Source organism: Pelophylax lessonae, assembly GCF_965119305.1.
Source record: "Pelophylax lessonae genome assembly, chromosome: 1".
In the NCBI taxonomy this organism is placed as follows: domain Eukaryota; kingdom Metazoa; phylum Chordata; class Amphibia; order Anura; family Ranidae; genus Pelophylax; species Pelophylax lessonae.
The window spans coordinates 629,509,318-629,527,563 of record NC_138768.1 but is presented as its reverse complement, the minus strand read 5'-3'; the positions used below and the strand labels follow the sequence as shown (position 1 = coordinate 629,527,563).

General features: G+C 45.1%; 1 protein-coding gene across 11 annotated transcripts in view; it reads right to left on the bottom strand.

Annotated features, from left to right (window-relative positions):
- The window catches only part of BLTP1 (bridge-like lipid transfer protein family member 1), a 754,177-nt gene that overhangs the window by 26,566 nt on the left and 709,365 nt on the right, over positions 1-18,246 (bottom strand). For all 11 annotated transcript variants that reach the window (XM_082243836.1, XM_082243839.1, XM_082243842.1 and 8 more), the window contains 4 exons: positions 16,826-17,077; positions 11,300-11,503; positions 9,127-9,321; positions 7,033-7,167 (listed from right to left, as the gene is read on the bottom strand). In XM_082243836.1, coding sequence (XP_082099962.1) covers positions 7,033-7,167; positions 9,127-9,321; positions 11,300-11,503; positions 16,826-17,077 — 786 coding nt within the window. The remainder of the gene's footprint in view (positions 1-7,032; positions 7,168-9,126; positions 9,322-11,299; positions 11,504-16,825; positions 17,078-18,246) is intronic.

Here is an 18,246-nt window from a genome sequence, read left to right as displayed (position 1 = left end):
CTCGGTGATACACCACCTTCGGGTTATGTTGCCTCCACAGGAGCAGGACTAGACAGGAAATTAAAAAGCTCTGGCCACACCCTAGGGGCAGTCCCAGAGGGTATATCCTCTCTCTCTCTGCCTCAGCAAATCAGTTATGTGAAAAAGCAGTCTTTAGAGATTTTAACCCAACCCAACTCAAAAACAGAGGGGCGGGGACTACGTCTGTCAATGAGCTAAGAGAAAAGGATTTTACGGTAAGATTTTACAAAAATCCATTTTTCTCTAGCGCTCATTGACAGACGTAGTCCTCGGTGATACACCACCTTCTGGACGTCCCAGAGCAGTATCACAAATGAGGGGTGGGAAAAATGGAAATCAAATCCCAATCTAGAAGGCCCAACCGGTGCCAACTAGAAGTTTACAATGCTCATCCTTAATGATGAGACTCAACAAAAAAGAGAAAAATTTTTTTTTTTTTTTTTTCAAACAGAAAAAAACCCTCGAGGTAGACCACCGGTCTCCTCAAATTGCGGCCTGCAAAACCTTGCGGCCAAATGAGGCATCCGCCGATGCCGTCACATCAATTTTATAGAATTTTGTAAAGGTATGTACCGACGACCAGGTGGCCGCCTTACATACCTGGACCACTGACGCCTGATGGCGAAAGGCCCAGGAAGTACTGAGCGCTCGAGTGGAGTGCGCCCTAACAGGGAACGGAGGACTCTGACCCTTAATAGAATAAGCCTGTACCACCGTTTGTCTAATCCATTTGGCAATGGTCGCGGCAGATGCAGGCAAACCCTTTCTGGGGCCATCCGTGATCACAAAAAGTGAATCCGTCTTACGGAATGATTCCGTAGCTTTCAGGTATACCCTGATTGCCCGAACCACATCTAAGGAATGCAACGCATGTTCCCGATGATGCTTGGGCTGAGGACACAAGGAAGGTAGTACAATATCTTCATTCAGATGAAAATCTGAAACCACCTTAGGAAGAAAAGATGGCTTAGGATGAAGTACTACCTTATCCCTATGAATCACTAGGTATGGGGACTGGCATGATAATGCAGCCAGTTCTGACACCCTGCGAGCAGAAGTAATAGCCACCAAGAAGGCCACCTTCTGGGATAAAGTAAGCAAGGGAATCTCCCTGATGTTTTCAAAGGGAGGTTTCTGTAGAACCGACAAAACCAAATTAAGATCCCAGGGCGGTAAGGGCGCGCGGACTGGAGGAGCCAGGTGCCGCACCCCCTGGATGAAATTCCGCACCAAGGACTTGGTAGCTAAAGGTTTCTGAAAGAAGATTGCTAATGCTGAAACTTGACCCTTGATGGTGCTCAAGGCTAGCTTCTGCTCAACCCCTTGTTGCAAAAAGGCCAATATTCGAGTCACCGAATAGGTACGTGGAGGAAATCCTAAAGATTCGCACCACGCAATATAAGTCTTCCATGTGTGATAATAGACCTTGCTGGAAGTCGCTTTCCTTGCTTTAATAAGGGTAGGAATGACTGAAGTAGACAAACCTCTGTCCTTCAGTACTTGGGTCTCAATGGCCAGGCCATTAAACCCAGCGACTGTAAAGCATGATGGTAAATTGGTCCTTGAGACCACAGACACTCCCTGAGACGAAGTTCCCACGGAACGTCTGCGACTAGCATGTCCAAGTCGGCCAGGCTGGCTTGAGGAGGCCAGCCTAGAATTTCTAGGACCACTGGCGCTGATAGAATCTGAACCAGGCGTCCCTAGAGGTATCTGGCCCCGACCATCCGAGAAAGTCTGGTCGTTTTCTGTTCCCACACATTTATCAGATACCTGATTGTTATCAGGAAGGGTGATCTTTTCTGGTTGAACCTCAGGGACCGAAGTCACCCGACTAGAGGCTACTTGGCCTATCTGGTCAACCAGATCCGATTCCTGTGAGGTATAGGGACTAATCTTAGGAAAAGGTAAAGGAAAAGATCTATTCAGGGAACGGTAACTACCGCTTCCTGTAGTACTTAAATGTTGGAAGGGAAGAATCGCACCGGTAGTAGTGGTTGAAGCTCGATCTAATGTCCTGAATACCGGTGAAAACGTCCCCCCACCCTGAAACCGGGTGGGGGCGCACCTTCAGGCTGTGTACTCCTTTGCTTCGGGTTTGGCTGGGTTGGTCCTCTGCTTGTCCGACCAGCCCTTCTTGAACCCTCCTGGAGGAGTCTTGCCTTTCCCGCTAGTACCAGCCGGGCGCCCTTTATGGGCGGTAAAGAAAGGTCCTCGCTTGTTGCGAGGTCCCTTAGCTTTAGCAGCCTGTGGCAAAAAAGTGCTCTTGCCCCCAGTGGCATCCTTGATGATTTCATCTAGGTTGGCCCCAAATAGACGATTCCCCTGAAAAGGGAGATTTGTCAAGGTCTTTTTGGAACCTAGGTCAGCTGACCAGCATTTTAACCACAGCACACGTCTGAGGATCACCGCTGACATAGATGCATGCCCTAATAAGGGAGTAGTGTCCAAGGCTGCGTCACAGATAAACTGTAGCCCTTGTATAATCTGTTCCATCAAATCAGATGTCTCCTGGGGAATATCTTTTCCCCTAAGGTCTTGGCGTACCATTTTCGCCCATTCCGTAAGTGTCTGGGAAACTAGACCAATAACAATTACTGGTCTAAATGCTGACCCTATCAGAGAGAAGATGGTGCGGGACTCTGCTTCCATCTTTCGATCCACCGGATCCTTAAAGGACGAAGTGTCCTCCACTGGGATAACCGTGGCTTTATTCAGCCTGGAAATAGGTGGATCCTCCACTGGTGGTACCGTCCATTTCTTAATGATGGATTCCTCAAACGGATAGCGTCTAGCAATACGCTTGGAAATAGTAAAGGTACGTTTAGAATGCTCCCATTCTCCTTTAATCTGATTACCGAAACATTTGGGTACAGGAAAAACCTTCACCGTTTTGATGGGCTTATTAGTACCAAAAGGAATCTCTGTTTCAGTTGCCTCTGCCGGTAAAGCCTCAAGTTTTAAGGTTTCCTGCACTGCCACAACTAGTGCGTCCACCAATGCTTCTTCCTGAATTATAGCAGGAGAAGAAGCGTCCTCCTCACTGTCTGAGGGGGCTTTACCTGGGATAACAGCCTTTGCAGAGGAACCTGCAACTGCAGTGACCATCTCTGAATCAGAGTCAGAGGTGTCAGATAGTATAGGGGTAGGCGGGGGTCGCTTCCTTGACCCCCGTCCCTGACAGGCCGCCTCCACCCGATCCACCATAGACTCCAAAATTGCTGTAAATGACTCTACACTCTGTGCACCGGCGGGTCCCGTGGCCCCCTTGAGGGAAACAGGTGGGGGAATATGTGTGGCAGGGTCCATGATAATTCCAGTCACTTCCTGGATAATATATTTCAAAAATAAAAAACTTTTTTTTTTTTTTTCTTTTTTTTTTTTTTTCAGACCCCCAGCGCCACAAAAAGCCCCTTAGTGTTACCTGCTAGGGATCCCTATCGATCGAGAGAGAGAGATAGACCCCCAGGCTCACCCCTTGATGCTCAGAGTTTAACTGCAACAGGTTACAGCGCTGTCTTGACAAACAGGAAGTCTTTTGGCTGGCTGCCCAGGAAGAAAGGAGGCGGCTCCGCCCCTCTGCACGCCTTCCGGCGCCTCCCCTAGCTCCACGAGGTGTTTGGATCACCTCAAACATGGCCGCCCCCATGCTGGAGACACGAGGCTACGCCAAAATGGCGGCTCGTGCGATCCAGCAAAAAAAAAATGGCGGCGGCCTGTACTGAATAGCGGTGTGCTGCAGGGCACACAACACTCTCTCTGCATGGGGATTTGGCGTGGTTGGCGGTACCGGCCCTGGCGGACCGCATGGCCATTCGGGAGGCCTGCTAATAGCTGGAGATCTGATTAGGAAGGCAGTCTACATGTCCGTGGCTTCTGACTGGTAGGTAGCTTATTCTTATCACCGTAAGATTCCCAGAATGCCACAGATTATAATCTTTTTAACATGTATACAATTAGATTGTTAGCTCCCAAACCAAGCCTCCTGGCTTTTTGCACATAAAATCACACTCAAAGTAGGAGGATCTGTGTCATTTATAGGATAGAGAGGGACTCTATCTTACCATACAGAGAGGGGCCCGCGTTCACCACAAGACCCGTCAGGGGAAAAGGGGGAACATACTACTCACCATACCGGAACCAGGCGGGCACCAACTCCTGACAGTACCCCTCTCCACCGGGGCGGGAGGGCTGTCGACCGATATGGACGCCGTGACTCATGGTCTTTGGCGTTTCAGCGAGACGTTTAACTCGCGGGGTCAGTCCTTTAATGGGACTTTGTCGCGGCCGACCCAGCGCGGAGCTATGGCCTGCACGCGCTCGTAGGCTGAACTGGGGTGACCACCGGATCTCAACATCCAGCCCGTCGCCCAGTTCAGCTTTCTTGCTTGAAGATCTCACAGGAACACTGGAGAAAAAAAGCTGTCTAAAAAATCCTTTAAGAAAAAAATCTTGCCAGGACCTAAGATCCCAGCAAGGTATCTAGGTCCTTACTCCTAACTAGACAGAAAATAACTGATTTGCTGAGGCAGAGAGAGAGAGGATATACCCTCTGGGACTGCCCCTAGGGTGTGGCCAGAGCTTTTTAATTTCCTGTCTAGTCCTGCTCCTGTGGAGGCAACATAACCCGAAGGTGGTGTATCACCGAGGACTACGTCTGTCAATGAGCGCTAGAGAAATAATATTTTTAACATTTTTTATATGAAATTCCTCCCAAAAAATATGTAAAAAGCAAATTTTTTTTAAATTTTTGGCCAATTTGTTTTCTGCTACCTAGGTTTGGTAAAAAAAAAAATCACAATAAGCGTATTTTGATTGGTTTGCGCAAAAGTTATTGCGTTTACTAACTAAGGGAAAGATTTCTGTCATTTTTGGTGTTTTTTTTTTTTTTTAACGAGTAATGATGGCGATCTGCAATTTTTTTTGCGGGACTGCGACATTGCGGCGGACAGATCGGACCCTTGACTGACATTTTTGACACTTTTGGGGGTACCAGTGACATTACTGCAGTAATCAGTGCTATATATATGCACTGTTACTGTACAAATGACACTGGCAGGGAAGGGGTTAATTTTATTGGAGAGGGAGGGGTTAACGTATGCCTGGTGCTTACTAACGTGTGTGGGGGGAGGTGACTGAGTGAGTCAGGGACAGATCGGATGTACAGCTATGCTGAACACTCCGATCTGTCACTCCCTGTCACTTAGGAGATCCGCTCTGTTTACACAGGCGGGCGGGATCTCCAAACTAGATTCCCCCGACGATCGGGGAAGAGCAGCGGCGATCGCCGCCGCTCCTCCCCTGGTCCGACTCCCGCTGTGAATGAAAACAGCGGGAGCGCCGCCTACAGGGGGAGGAGTCCAGCGATGTAGGTCTACGTCGCTGGACGATAACGAGCCACTGTGCCGCAGTAGAGGCACAGTGAGCGGGGGGTAAAGTGGTTAAAGGAGTTCTAAAGGCAGAAGGTTTTTTTTTTTTTATCTTAATTCATTAAGATAAAAAGCCTTCTGTGTGTAGCAGCCGCCCAGCATCCCCTAATACTCACCTGAGTCCCATCTCCATCCAGAGATGTCCATGAGTCCCTCGGCTGTCTAGGACTCTCCTTCCTGATTGGCTGAGACACTTCCGCTTTGGTCAATCAAAGTCAGTTAACCAATTAGGAGAAAGAGGGGGTGGGGCTGAACGGCAGCTCCGTGTCTGAATGGACAAGATGCTTGCTGTGGTGGCACTCGACAGGAGGGAAGAGCCAGGAGCAGCAAAGCGGGACCCGAGAAGAGGAGGATATGGGCTGTCCTGTCCAAAACCACTACACAAAGGAGGTAAGTATGACGATTGTTTTTAAAAAAAAACCAAAAAAAAAAACCAAAAAAAAAACCACTAGACTTCACAATCACTTTAACCACTTAAGCCCCGGAAGATTTTACCCCCATTCCGACCAGGGGGTATTTTGCGATTCGGCACTGCGTGACTTTAACGGACAATTGCGCGGTCGTGCGACGCTGTACCTAAACAAATTTGGCGTCCTTTTTTTCCCACAAACAGAGCTTTCTTTTGGTGGTATTTGATCACCTGTGCAATTTTTTGATCACGCGCTATAAACAAAAAAAGAGCGTCAATTTTGCAAAAATAGCAATATTTTTCACATTTTTTTATATGAAATTTCCCCCCCAAAAAATGTAAAAATCAAAATTTTTTAACATTTTCGGCCAATTTGTTTTATGCTACATATGTTTGGTAAAAAAAATCGCAAAAAGCGTATTTTGATTGGTTTGCGCAAAAGTTATCGCGTTTACTAACAAAGGGAAAGATTTTTGTAATTTTTGTTGTTTTTTTTTTTAACGCGTAATGGCGGCGATCTGCGATTTTTTTTGCGGTACTGCGACATTGGGGCGGACAGATCGGACCCTTGACTGACATTTGTGACACTTTTGGGGTTACCAGTGACATTTCTACAGTAATCAGTGCTATATATATATGCACTGTTACTGTAAAAATACACTGGTAGTGAAGGGGTTAACTTTATTTGGGAGGGAGGGGCTGTGTGTATCCCTAGGGGCGTGATTTCTACTGTGATTGGCTGTGGCTTGAGCTGTAAGGACACTGATCAACGGATCTACATACTAGATCCGTGTGATCAGTGTCTTTACAGTGAGGAGAATGACAGGTGGCTTGTTTACACAAGCTGCCTGACATTCTCCCTCTCCCCCGCCGATCGCCGAGTGACCGGCGGACATCGGGTCCGCTGGTCACACGCGCGGGGGGGTCCGTGACCACGCGGGAGCGCGCCTCCGGCAGCGCGCGCTCGCTCCCTAGACCCTCACAAGCTAGTGACGTAGCCCTACCTCACTTTACCTGTGAGGGGCTGACTGCCGACGTAGATCGGCGTTAGGCAGTCGGCAAGTGGTTAAGGCTGATCGATGTATACAGTATGTGCAAGTTTATAATTTTTCTTACAATGATTAAAATAACAATTATTAGTGGCTTATTGACATTACACAAAATAATCCATACCTTTTTCTTTCTCTTTCAAATAGGCAGACACCAAATCATGCAAAAATATAATCAATTCAGCATCCATTGTGACACATATATGATCTGTAAACTCTGTAACAACGCTGCACTCCACCTTTGGCTTGCTGTCAACATCTGTAAAGAACAAAATAACAGGTGTACATAGGTAAAAATGAAATTTCCTATGATCAACATAGTCATGCTCCTGCTAAACTAAAATATAACGATTTAATTTATGAAGCTGAACCCTATTACAATGCAGACACTTTTCCTGCTTGTGGGTAGGCACACTGCTTAATCATATGTCCCAGGTTTTCTCTTTTCTCCTGAGAGTTTTGGGCAGCCACAAATATCATTAGGGTTGAAAACAGTGGGAGAGCAGTGCAGTGAACCTCTGTTAGGTAACCTCTGTAGTGAATTATGAATCCAGAAGCTTAATTTTTTACTTCGCTGATATGCCGATGATATGCTTCTGTAATTGGAGGACTACAGCCCATAATATCAGCTGCTTTACACACCACTGAGTGGTTTGGGGAGAATTCCGGCCTGAGGATGAATTGGGACAAGTCTCAGATTCTTCCCCTAGCTCACTTTCCTTCCTCTCCTGCACTGGCCACCCTTCCTCTCACTAGGGTAGCTTTGATACAGTATTTGGAGGTATGTGTTTTCTACTCTTCCATCAATTATGTGTTTGTTAATGTAAAACCCCTATTAACCCTAATTAAAGCTAAAATTCAGACATGGGCCAAGCTCTTTCTGGGGGCCATGGGTAGAATAAACCTAACTAAAATTGTACTGCTGCCAAAAATCCTATACATCCTTTGGCATTCTCTGATGCATTGAACAATTTCAAAAACATTGATTCTATATTAAAACACCTTTGTGTGGGGCAGCAGCAGATGCAAACTACCCTGGCAGACCTTAAATAGCCTAGTGACCCTGGGGGAAGCAGCCTTGCCGGACTTCAATAGTTACTACCTAGCAGCTTAGCTCTCCAAATTTTACCACTTAAATAGAATATGGTACGATACCAAACCCTAGTCTACAAGCTGACTGCCCACCCTCCTTTCACGCCTTTGAAGATCATTTTAAGGCTCAGCTGCATGTCATGACCGTACAATTTCTCACCATCAACGTACCTGAGAACTGACTGTGAGCAAACTTAGTGCGCCTAGATTTCACTCCCATATGCCTCTATGGTTTAATATTCACTTACCAAAACTGCTCTCTCTACCTGCTGCATATACTATGGAAGTATAAATTGCTCACTAGCTTTTGGAAAGAAATTTTCAAATTGATAGCCTCAGTCACTGGTTGCATTATACAACCATCTGCAGCCCTGGCACTTTTAGGTCTTACGATCTCAGAGGTCCCCAAACAATTTAGGATATTAATACTTCATATTTTATTTGCAGCACATCTAGCAATATTGAACAATTAGAAATCATTGGTTGTTCCTTCAGTATCAGAGGTTATATCTAGAGTCCAGATACAATGCTCGTTTAAACACTCATATGCCTCCATACATGACAAGAGAATGTGGTTCCTACAGCAATGGGAAGAGTGGATTGCAAAATTCAAATTGCCCAATTTATCTTAAGTTAGTGGATTGTGCTACCACTGATCTTATGAGGATGGATTATAATGTTAGGTCTGGTTATATGTAGATGTAGGAAGGATGGTTAGTCCTTCAATGTTTATTACCTATGCTATACTTTTACGTATGGAATTGGCATTGACTTTGATATATTTGAAATAATATTAATGAAAAGTGACTGAACTAGCATTTCCAGATGTTGTACCGTTTCATATGTTGATTATACTATTTGTATGCGCACAATTTCAATAAAAATGTAAAATTAAAAAAAAAAAAAAAAAAGAGATAACCTTTAAAAAAACATTGGGACTAATGTACACAATGACATGTGTGCTACAATAAACATATCTTCTTGCCCACACAATGAGTTTCCGACTGTAATCTCTACATTCCAAGTTTGAAAACGAAACAAAGATTATTTTACTGTTTTCTATGGCTTACTTTTCTTTTAGCGTGAATACAAGCATTAGCCCCTATGACCTCTGCTTAACAAATACCTTGCAGTGTTGGTTCTTGTGGCTCTTGCACATGTATAGATTTAAAATCCAATTGCATTCTGGGCAAAGCAAAGATTGTTTCTGTTTCATGGTTATAACTAGATGCTCCCCGAAATCCACTCAACACACTGGCATTTTTTACTGCTGTGCTGCTCTCTGCATTATTTGCATCAACATTTCGAAGCAAGTTCAGTTCTACAGGGAAATAAAACTTACTTTAGTTTGCAATTGCTTCTTTATCACAAAACAAAAAAAAAACATTAGTTTGCAATCACTTCTCTTTTACAATTCACTTACAGTTTTGCTTTTTAAAGCTCAAATGAAGTTTTGTAACAAACTTTTTGGGCATTTGTTTTTCAATGTTGTACCCATCATATTCAGTGTGATTGACCATGTGACTGACTGACAGTGTGAATACCTCAGGATATAGCCGATGCCCCACCACTAGGCTGTAAAAAATAATCTTACTGTAAAAGCGTTCCAGTCCTAATCTCACTGCAGCAGTTCAGCACACCCCCCGCTGAATCAGGGTAAAGCTAAGGCTCACTGCTGATTGCCAAGCTCATGGTCTGACTGGGGACGTGTTGGAATCCTGCCGCAAGATTAGGTAAGGAACTCTTAACATTTTGGAGCAAGGAGTCTGATTTACTAAATTAACTGAGAATGTTCACCTAAAAAGAATGAAAAATTCACTTAAATTATCCAAACAATGGTGATTTATTTAATCTGCATGTGATTGGATAATTGTAGTAAACCTTCACTCTTTTTGTGTGAATATTATAAACTTGGTTAGTAATTCAGCTTTGATGCCTGAAAACTGGAGTAAGCCCAAAAATCTAGGACAGTCTGAAAGTCTTTTTCCACATCTTAAGTCCTTGCAACTAACAGGAGTTGATAATTAGCAAACATATTTTGACTTTTGTTGGCCGGCCAAGGACGGTGCAATATTCTTTCCTGCAACCGGGTTTGCACGGTTCCCCCATCAACACAGACAGTGCTGACAGGAAAATCCCTCCTGCGGACAAGTTGTCTACTCCAGGCGGGCTTTATTGCTAGCGGCTATATCAGTCGCTAGAGATAATCATACCTGAATCCAGCAGGCTGGTTGTACCCAAGTTGATTGATCGACATTCAACCAGCCCACACGGTTTGAATCTCGGCTGGTTCCTGCAGAACAGGCCAAGTTTTAAACTGGCCTTAAAGTCATCCAAATCAACGTGAATGCTTGGCAATTGCATAGAAAGCGTGAAATGGAATGTTTATATATACAGTATCTCACAAAAGTGAGTACACCCTTTACATTTTTGTAAATATTTTATTATATCTTTTTGTGTGACAACACTGAAGAAATGACACTTTGCTACAATGTAAAGTAGTGAGTGTACAGCTTGTATAACAGTGTAAATTTACTGTCCCCTCAAAATAACTCAACACAGCCATTAATGTCTAAACCGCTGGCAACAAAAGTGAGCACATGGCTAAGTCAAAATGTCCAAATTGGGCCCAAAGTGTCATTATTTTGTGTGGCTACTATTATTTTCCAGCACTGCCTTAACCCTCTTGGGCATGGAGTTCACCAGAGCCTCACAGGTTGCCACTGGAGTCCTCTTCCACTCCTCCATGATGACAGGACGGAGCTGGTGGATGTTAGAAAGTTTGTGCTCCTCCACCTTCCTCTTAAAGATGTCCCACAGATGCTCAACAGGGTTTAGGTCTGGAGAAATGCTTGGCCAGTCGAAATCCGAAATGCCTATATGTGAATGGAGCCTTAGACATTAATGGCTGTGTGCTGAGTTATTTTGAAAGACAGCAAATTTACACTGTTAAACAAGCTGTACACTCACTACTTTACATTGTAGCAAAGTGTAATTTCTTCAGTGTTGTCACATAAAAAGCTATAATAAAATATTTACAAAAATGTGAGGGGTGTACTCACTTTTGTGAAATATTATATGCTTGTCTCTTAGTTGTCCTACATGCAGCCCTCACTAACAAAGCACCAATATTTTGCTGATTGTATTGACAATCTTTTTTTCAGAATTGAATTCCCATCTGCTGCACTGCATTAATGTGCATGTGTTTATTGTTATAGGGAGATACTCTTTTTACTGGTCACTAAAACTGCAATCACATTGTACTTCTGGCAAACTGTAGATAGCTGTACAAGACTGACCTTCATTTCTCATAGCAGTGACATAATTAAACCATTCTTTTACACTGGCAACTCCATGTGGTGGATTTTCATGCCTTCTCCGTGTTATTTTAGTGATTGTTGCCATAGGACTCTCCAGTGCTCCACAAGGTTTGGTAACCATAGTGTTATGACCAAGGTGAAAATCCAGAGTTTGCACAATATAGGTAGAGTGTTCAATCGAACCTAATTAAATATAAACATTTTGTTAAAAAACAAATATGTCCTGCATCCACATTAGCTAATACTGATATTAAAGCACCACCAAGAATGTAAACATAGAGGTCTCTATACGATTCACTCCATCAGCTTCTTCAAACATACTCCCAAAATGCAAACTTGACAAAAATGGATTTTTGTAAAATCTTACCGTAAAATCCTTTTCTCTTAGCTCATTGACAGACGTAGTCCTCGGTGATACACCACCTTCGGGTTATGTTGCCTCCACAGGAGAAGGACTAGACAGGAAATTAAAAGCTCTGGCCACACCCTAGGGGCAGTCCCAGAGGGTATATCCTCTCTCTCTCTGCCTCAGCAAATCAGTTATGTGAAAAAGCAGTCTTTAGAGATTTTAACCCAACTCAAAAAACAGAGGGGCGGGGACTACGTCTGTCAATGAGCTAAGAGAAAAGGATTTTACGGTAAGATTTTACAAAAATCCATTTTTCTCTAGCGCTCATTGACAGACGTAGTCCTCGGTGATACACCACCTTCGGGACGTCCCAGAGCAGTATCACAACTGAGGGGTGGGAAAATGAAATCAAATCCCAATCTAGAAGGCCCAACCGGTGCCAACTAGAAGTTTACAATGCTCATCCTTAATGATGAGACTCAACAAAAAAGAGAAAAAATTTTTTTTTTTTTTTTCAAACAGAAAAAAACCCTCGAGGTAGACCACCGGTCTCCTCAAATTGCGGCCTGCAAAACCTTGCGGCCAAATGAGGCATCCGCCGATGCCGTCACATCAATTTTATAGAATTTTGTAAAGGTATGTACCGACGACCAAGTGGCCGCCTTACATACCTGGACCACTGACGCCTGATGGCGAAAGGCCCAGGAAGTACTGAGCGCTCGAGTGGAGTGCGCCCTAACAGGGAACGGAGGACTCTGACCCTTAATAGAATAAGCCTGTACCACCGTTTGTCTAATCCATTTGGCAATGGTCGCGGTAGATGCAGGCAAACCCTTTCTGGGGCCATCCGTGATCACAAAAAGTGAATCCGTCTTACGGAAAGATTCCGTAGCTTTCAGGTATACCCTGATTGCCCGAACCACATCTAAGGAATGCAACGCATGTTCCCGATGATGCTTGGGCTGAGGACACAAGGAAGGTAGTACAATATCTTCATTCAGATGAAAATCTGAAACCACCTTAGGAAGAAAGGATGGCTTAGGATGAAGTACTACCTTATCCCTATGAATCACTAGGTATGGGGACTGGCATGATAATGCAGCCAGTTCTGACACCCTGCGAGCAGAAGTAATAGCCACCAAGAAGGCCACCTTCTGGGATAAAGTAAGCAAGGGAATCTCCCTGATGTTTTCAAAGGGAGGTTTCTGTAGAACCGACAAAACCAAATTAAGATCCCAGGGCGGTAAGGGCGCGCGGACTGGAGGAGCCAGGTGCCGCACCCCCTGGATGAAATTCCGCACCAAGGATTTGGTAGCTAAAGGCTTCTGAAAGAAGATTGCTAATGCTGAAACTTGACCCTTGATGGTGCTCAAGGCTAGCTTCTGCTCAACCCCTTGTTGCAAAAAGGCCAATATTCGAGACACCGAATAGGTACGTGGAGGAAATCCTAAAGATTCGCACCACGCAATATAAGTCTTCCATGTGTGATAATAGACTTTGCTGGAAGTCGCTTTCCTTGCTTTAATAAGGGTAGGAATGACTGAAGTAGACAAACCTCTGTCCTTCAGTACTTGGGTCTCAATGGCCAGGCCATTAAACCCAGCGACTGTAAAGCACGATGGTAAATTGGTCCTTGAGACCACAGACACTCCCTGAGACGAAGTTCCCACGGAACGTCTGCGACTAACATGTCCAAGTCGGCCAGGCCGGCTTGAGGAGGCCAGCCTAGAATTTCTAGGACCACTGGCGCTGATTGGATCTGAACCAGGCGTCCCTAGAGCTATCTGGCCCCGACCATCCGAGAAAGTCTGGTCGTTTTCTGTTCCCACACATTTATCAGATACCTGATAGTTATCAGGAAAGGTGATCTTTTCTGGTTGAACCTCAGGGACCGAAGTCACCCGACTAGAAGCTACTTGGCCTATCTGGTCAACCAGATCCGATTCCTGTGAGGTATCGGGACTAATCTTAGGAAAGGGTAAAGGAAAAGATCTATTCAGGGAACGGTAACTACCGCTTCCTGTAGTACTTAAATGTTGGAAGGGAAGAATCGCACCGGTAGTAGTGGTTGATGCTCGATCTAATGTCCTGAATACCGGTGAAAACGTCCCCCCACCCTGAAACCGGGTGGGGGCGCACCTTCAGGCTGTGTACTCCTTTGCTTCGGGTTTGGCTGGGTTGGTCCTTTGCTTGTCCGACCAGCCCTTCTTGAACCCTCCTGGAGGAGTCTTGCCTTTCCCGCTAGTACCAGCCGGGCGCCCTTTATGGGCGGTAAAGAAAGGTCCTCGCTTGTTGCGAGGTCCCTTAGCTTTAGCAGCCTGTGGCAAAAAAGTGCTCTTGCCCCCAGTGGCATCCTTAATGATTTCATCTAGGTTGGCCCCAAATAGACGATTCCCCTGAAAAGGGAGATTGGTCAAGGTCTTTTTGGAACCTAGGTCAGCTGACCAGCATTTTAACCACAGCACACGTCTGAGGATCACCGCTAACTTAGATGCATGCCCTAATAAGGGAGTAGTGTCCAAGGCTGCGTCACAGATAAACTGTAGCCCTTGTATAATCTGTTCCATCAAATCAGATGTCTCCTGGGGAATATCTTTTCCCCTAAGATCTTGGCGTACCATTTTCGCCCATTCCGTAAGTGTCTGGGAAACTAGACCAATAACAATTACTGGTCTAAATGCTGACCCTATCAGAGAGAAGATGGTGCGGGACTCTGCTTCTATCTTTCGATCCACCGGATCCTTAAAGGACGAAGTGTCCTCCACTGGAATAACCGTGGCTTTATTCAGCCTGGAAATAGGCGGATCCACGACTGGTGGTACCGTCCATTTCTTAATGATGGATTCCTCAAACGGATAGCGTCTAGCAATACGCTTGGAAATAGTAAAGGTACGTTTAGAATGCTCCCATTCTCCTTTAATCTGATTACCAAAACATTTAGGTACAGGAAAAGCCTTCGCCGTCTTGATGGGCTTATTAGTACCAAAAGGCATCTCTGTTTCAGTTGCCTCTGCCGGTAAAGCCTCAAGTTTTAAGGTTTCCTGCACTGCCACAACTAGTGCGTCCACCAATGCTTCTTCCTGAATTATAGCAGGAGAAGAAGCGTCCTCCTCACTGTCTGAGGGGGCTTTACCTGGGATAACAGCCCTTGCAGAGGAACCTGCAACTGCCGTGACCATCTCTGAATCTGAGTCAGAGGTGTCAGATGGTATAGGGGTAGGCGGGGGTCGCTTCCTTGACCCCCGTCCCTGACAGGCCGCCTCCACCCGAGCCACCATAGACTCCAAAATTGCTGTAAATGACTCTATACTCTGTGCACCGGCGGGTCCCGTGGCCCCCTCGAGGGAAACAGGTGGGGGAATATGTGTGGCAGGGTCCATGATAATTCCAGTCACTTCCTGGATAATATAATTCAAAAGTAAAAAAAAAAACTTTTTTTTTTTTTTTTCTGACCCCCAGCGCCACAAAAAGCCCCTTAGTGTTACCTGCTAGGGATCCCTATCGATCGAGAGAGAGAGAGATAGACCCCCAGGCTCACCACTTGATGCTCAGAGTTTAACTGCAACAGGTTACAGCGCTGTCTTGACAAACAGGAAGTCTTTTGGCTGGCTGCCCAGGAAGAAAGGAGGCGGCTCCGCCCCTCTGCACGCCTTCCGGCGCCTCCCCCAAGCTCCACGAGGTGTTTGGATCACCTCAAACATGGCCGCCCCCATGCTGGAGACACGAGGCTATGCCAAAATGGCGGCTCATGCGATCCAGCAAAAAAAATGGTGGCGGCCTGTACTGAATAGCGGTGTGCTGCAGGGCACACAACACTCTCTCTGCATGGGGATATGGCGTGGTTGGCGGTACCGGCCCTGGCGGACCGCATGGCCGTTCGGGAGGCCTGCTAATAGCTGGAGATCTGATTTGGAAGGCAGTCTACATGTCCGTGGCTTCTGACTGGTAGGTAGCTTATACTTAACCCATAAGATTCCCAGAATGCCACAGATTACATCTTTTAAACATGTATACAATTCGATTGTTAGCTGCCAAACCAAGCCTCCTGGCTTTTTGCACACATAAAATCACACTCAAAGTAGGAGGATCTGTGTCATGTTATAGGATAGAAAGGGACTCTTTCTTACCATACAGAGAGGGGCCCGCGTTCACCACAAAACCCGTCAGGGAAAAAGGGGGAACATGCTACTCACCATACCGGAACCAGGCGGGCACCAACTCCTGACAGTACCCCTCTCCACCGGGGCGGGAGGGCTGTCGACCGATACAGACGCCGTGACTCATGGTCTTTGGCGTTTCAGCGAGACGTTTAACTCGCGGGTTCAGTCCTTTAATGGGACTTTGTCGCGGCCGACCCAGCGCGGAGCTATGGCCTGCACGCGCTCGTAGGCTGAACTGGGGTGACCACCGGATCTCAACATCCAGCCCGTCGCCCAGTTCAGCTTTCTTGCTTGAAGATCTCACAGGAACACTGGAGAAAAAAAGCTGTCTAAAAAATCCTTTAAGAAAAAAATTCTTGCCAGGACCTAAGATCCCAGCAAGGTATCTAGGTCCTTACTCCTAACTAGACAGAAAATAACTGATTTGCTGAGGCAGAGAGAGAGAGGATATACCCTCTGGGACTGCCCCTAGGGTGTGGCCAGAGCTTTTAATTTCCTGTCTAGTCCTGCTCCTGTGGAGGCAACATAACCCGAAGGTGGTGTATCACCGAGGACTACGTCTGTCAATGAGCGCTAGAGAAAAGAGTTTTAGTCAAAAGTTGGCAACAAAACTCTGATCTCACTACATCACTAACCACTCCTGCTACCAACATGCAAAAAGCACTGACACAAGACAAAAACATGAAGGGCAGAGGTGTTTGACACCACCTTCTTTAGTGAAAATGGTAGCACGTACTGGGGGAATAACTGGCTTTCTTAGGACAGAACTCAAGAAAAAGTTTTCTTTCCTGGCTTGTTCATATTTTGTAGCAATTTATGTGAACATTGAACAAGGAAGATTTATGAATGTCCATTTTCCTGTTTAATTAAAAACAAATAAATCTGGAAAGGAAATCAGACCACGTGGAAGTGTCCAACTGCTTATAACTTCACTTGGATTCCCAATATGATGCTTTACACTATGGTTTTTATTTAATAAAGTTAGAGAATATTTACCATCTTCCCAAATTTTTTGTGCTTCAGTCCAAAATGCAATATTTGGCTCCTCCAGGTGAAACAATGCCCAAGATTTAGAACGGAAATTGGGTCCATGAAAACACGCTAAGGTCATGTGGTTGCCGTGTAGGCTCATTGAGCCCCCTAACTGAACAGTGTCTTCTGGCAAGGGAATCTGAAACAAGGATATGTGGCAGCCAGAGATCACCTTCAGAACTCCAGGCCAGTGACGGTGGTGAGCTGCATCCAGCACTAAAAATTCACACAATAGAAAATAAATGTCAAACCAAAAATGATCATGTGTGGCACCATTGATTTGTTCAGTATTATACAATATATATATATATATTTTACTTTTAATTCATAATACTGTCTCTAATCAATTACAGCTGAAATTGGTTTTTGTATTTTGCTGCTTAGAAGCATATGCGGTTGTTTATTTTGTGTCTTCCTAAAGAAAAAAGTGCCCTTTAGTTGTCATACTTTACTGTTATGATTCTCTTTATATATGGTTGAACCAAGCCAAGCAGCTTGCAAGTCTAAAAACGTCATTACTATAGTTCAGAAAGTCACTCAAGACAACAGCTGCTAACAGTACATCCAGGTAAGAGAAGAGGAAGGAGGCAAGCCGGTAACAATATTTACTAGGCAAACGGCAAGAATTCCACTACTGTATAAAACATGTACAACCTTTGCATCGCTTTACTTGTACTTGCTCCTTGCTTGACCCTACAAAGATTATAGCTGCAGACTACTGATAAAAGTCATGATGACAGTTCAGATACAGTTTTTTGAACGTGATTTTCAGTTCCTAAAATTACTCACGTTATCTAGGGTCCATGCACACTGGCTTAAAGTGGTAGAAAAACCCTTACATATGCCCAGAGAAGTGACTGGCCCCAGGTGATACACAGAGATTAAACAAATCCTCCTGCGTAAATTGTACCTCTTTATCTGTGGTCTTCTCTTCTCTACATCCGTTCAAAGTACTGAATTTATAAAGCTTGTCTGAGAGTTCAGAAAAAAGGGGGAAGAGAGTTAAAATGACACTCTGCAGAGCTCAATGATTAGATCTCTGAAAGCTGATTGGAGGGAAGAGACACACCCCCTCCACACAGCACACAGGAACAGTGCTGAGGCTGTCATTCAGCTAAAGGTCCCTCCCCTGTCACCATTTTTTCCTGGTGTCAGGAAAACTTGTCCGTAGTGAATTATGCTAATAGCAGAGGAACAAAGCAGCAGACAGAAATTACACTTAGTGTAACACTTAGTGGACTGAAACATACACATTATAGAGGGATATGCTTTGTTTAGATTTCATTTCTGAGGTTTAACCACTTGCCGACCGGTCACGTTGACCGTACTGCGGAAAAGTGGCTTGATATCGTCCAGCGTCGTAGACCTACGTCACTGGACTCCTC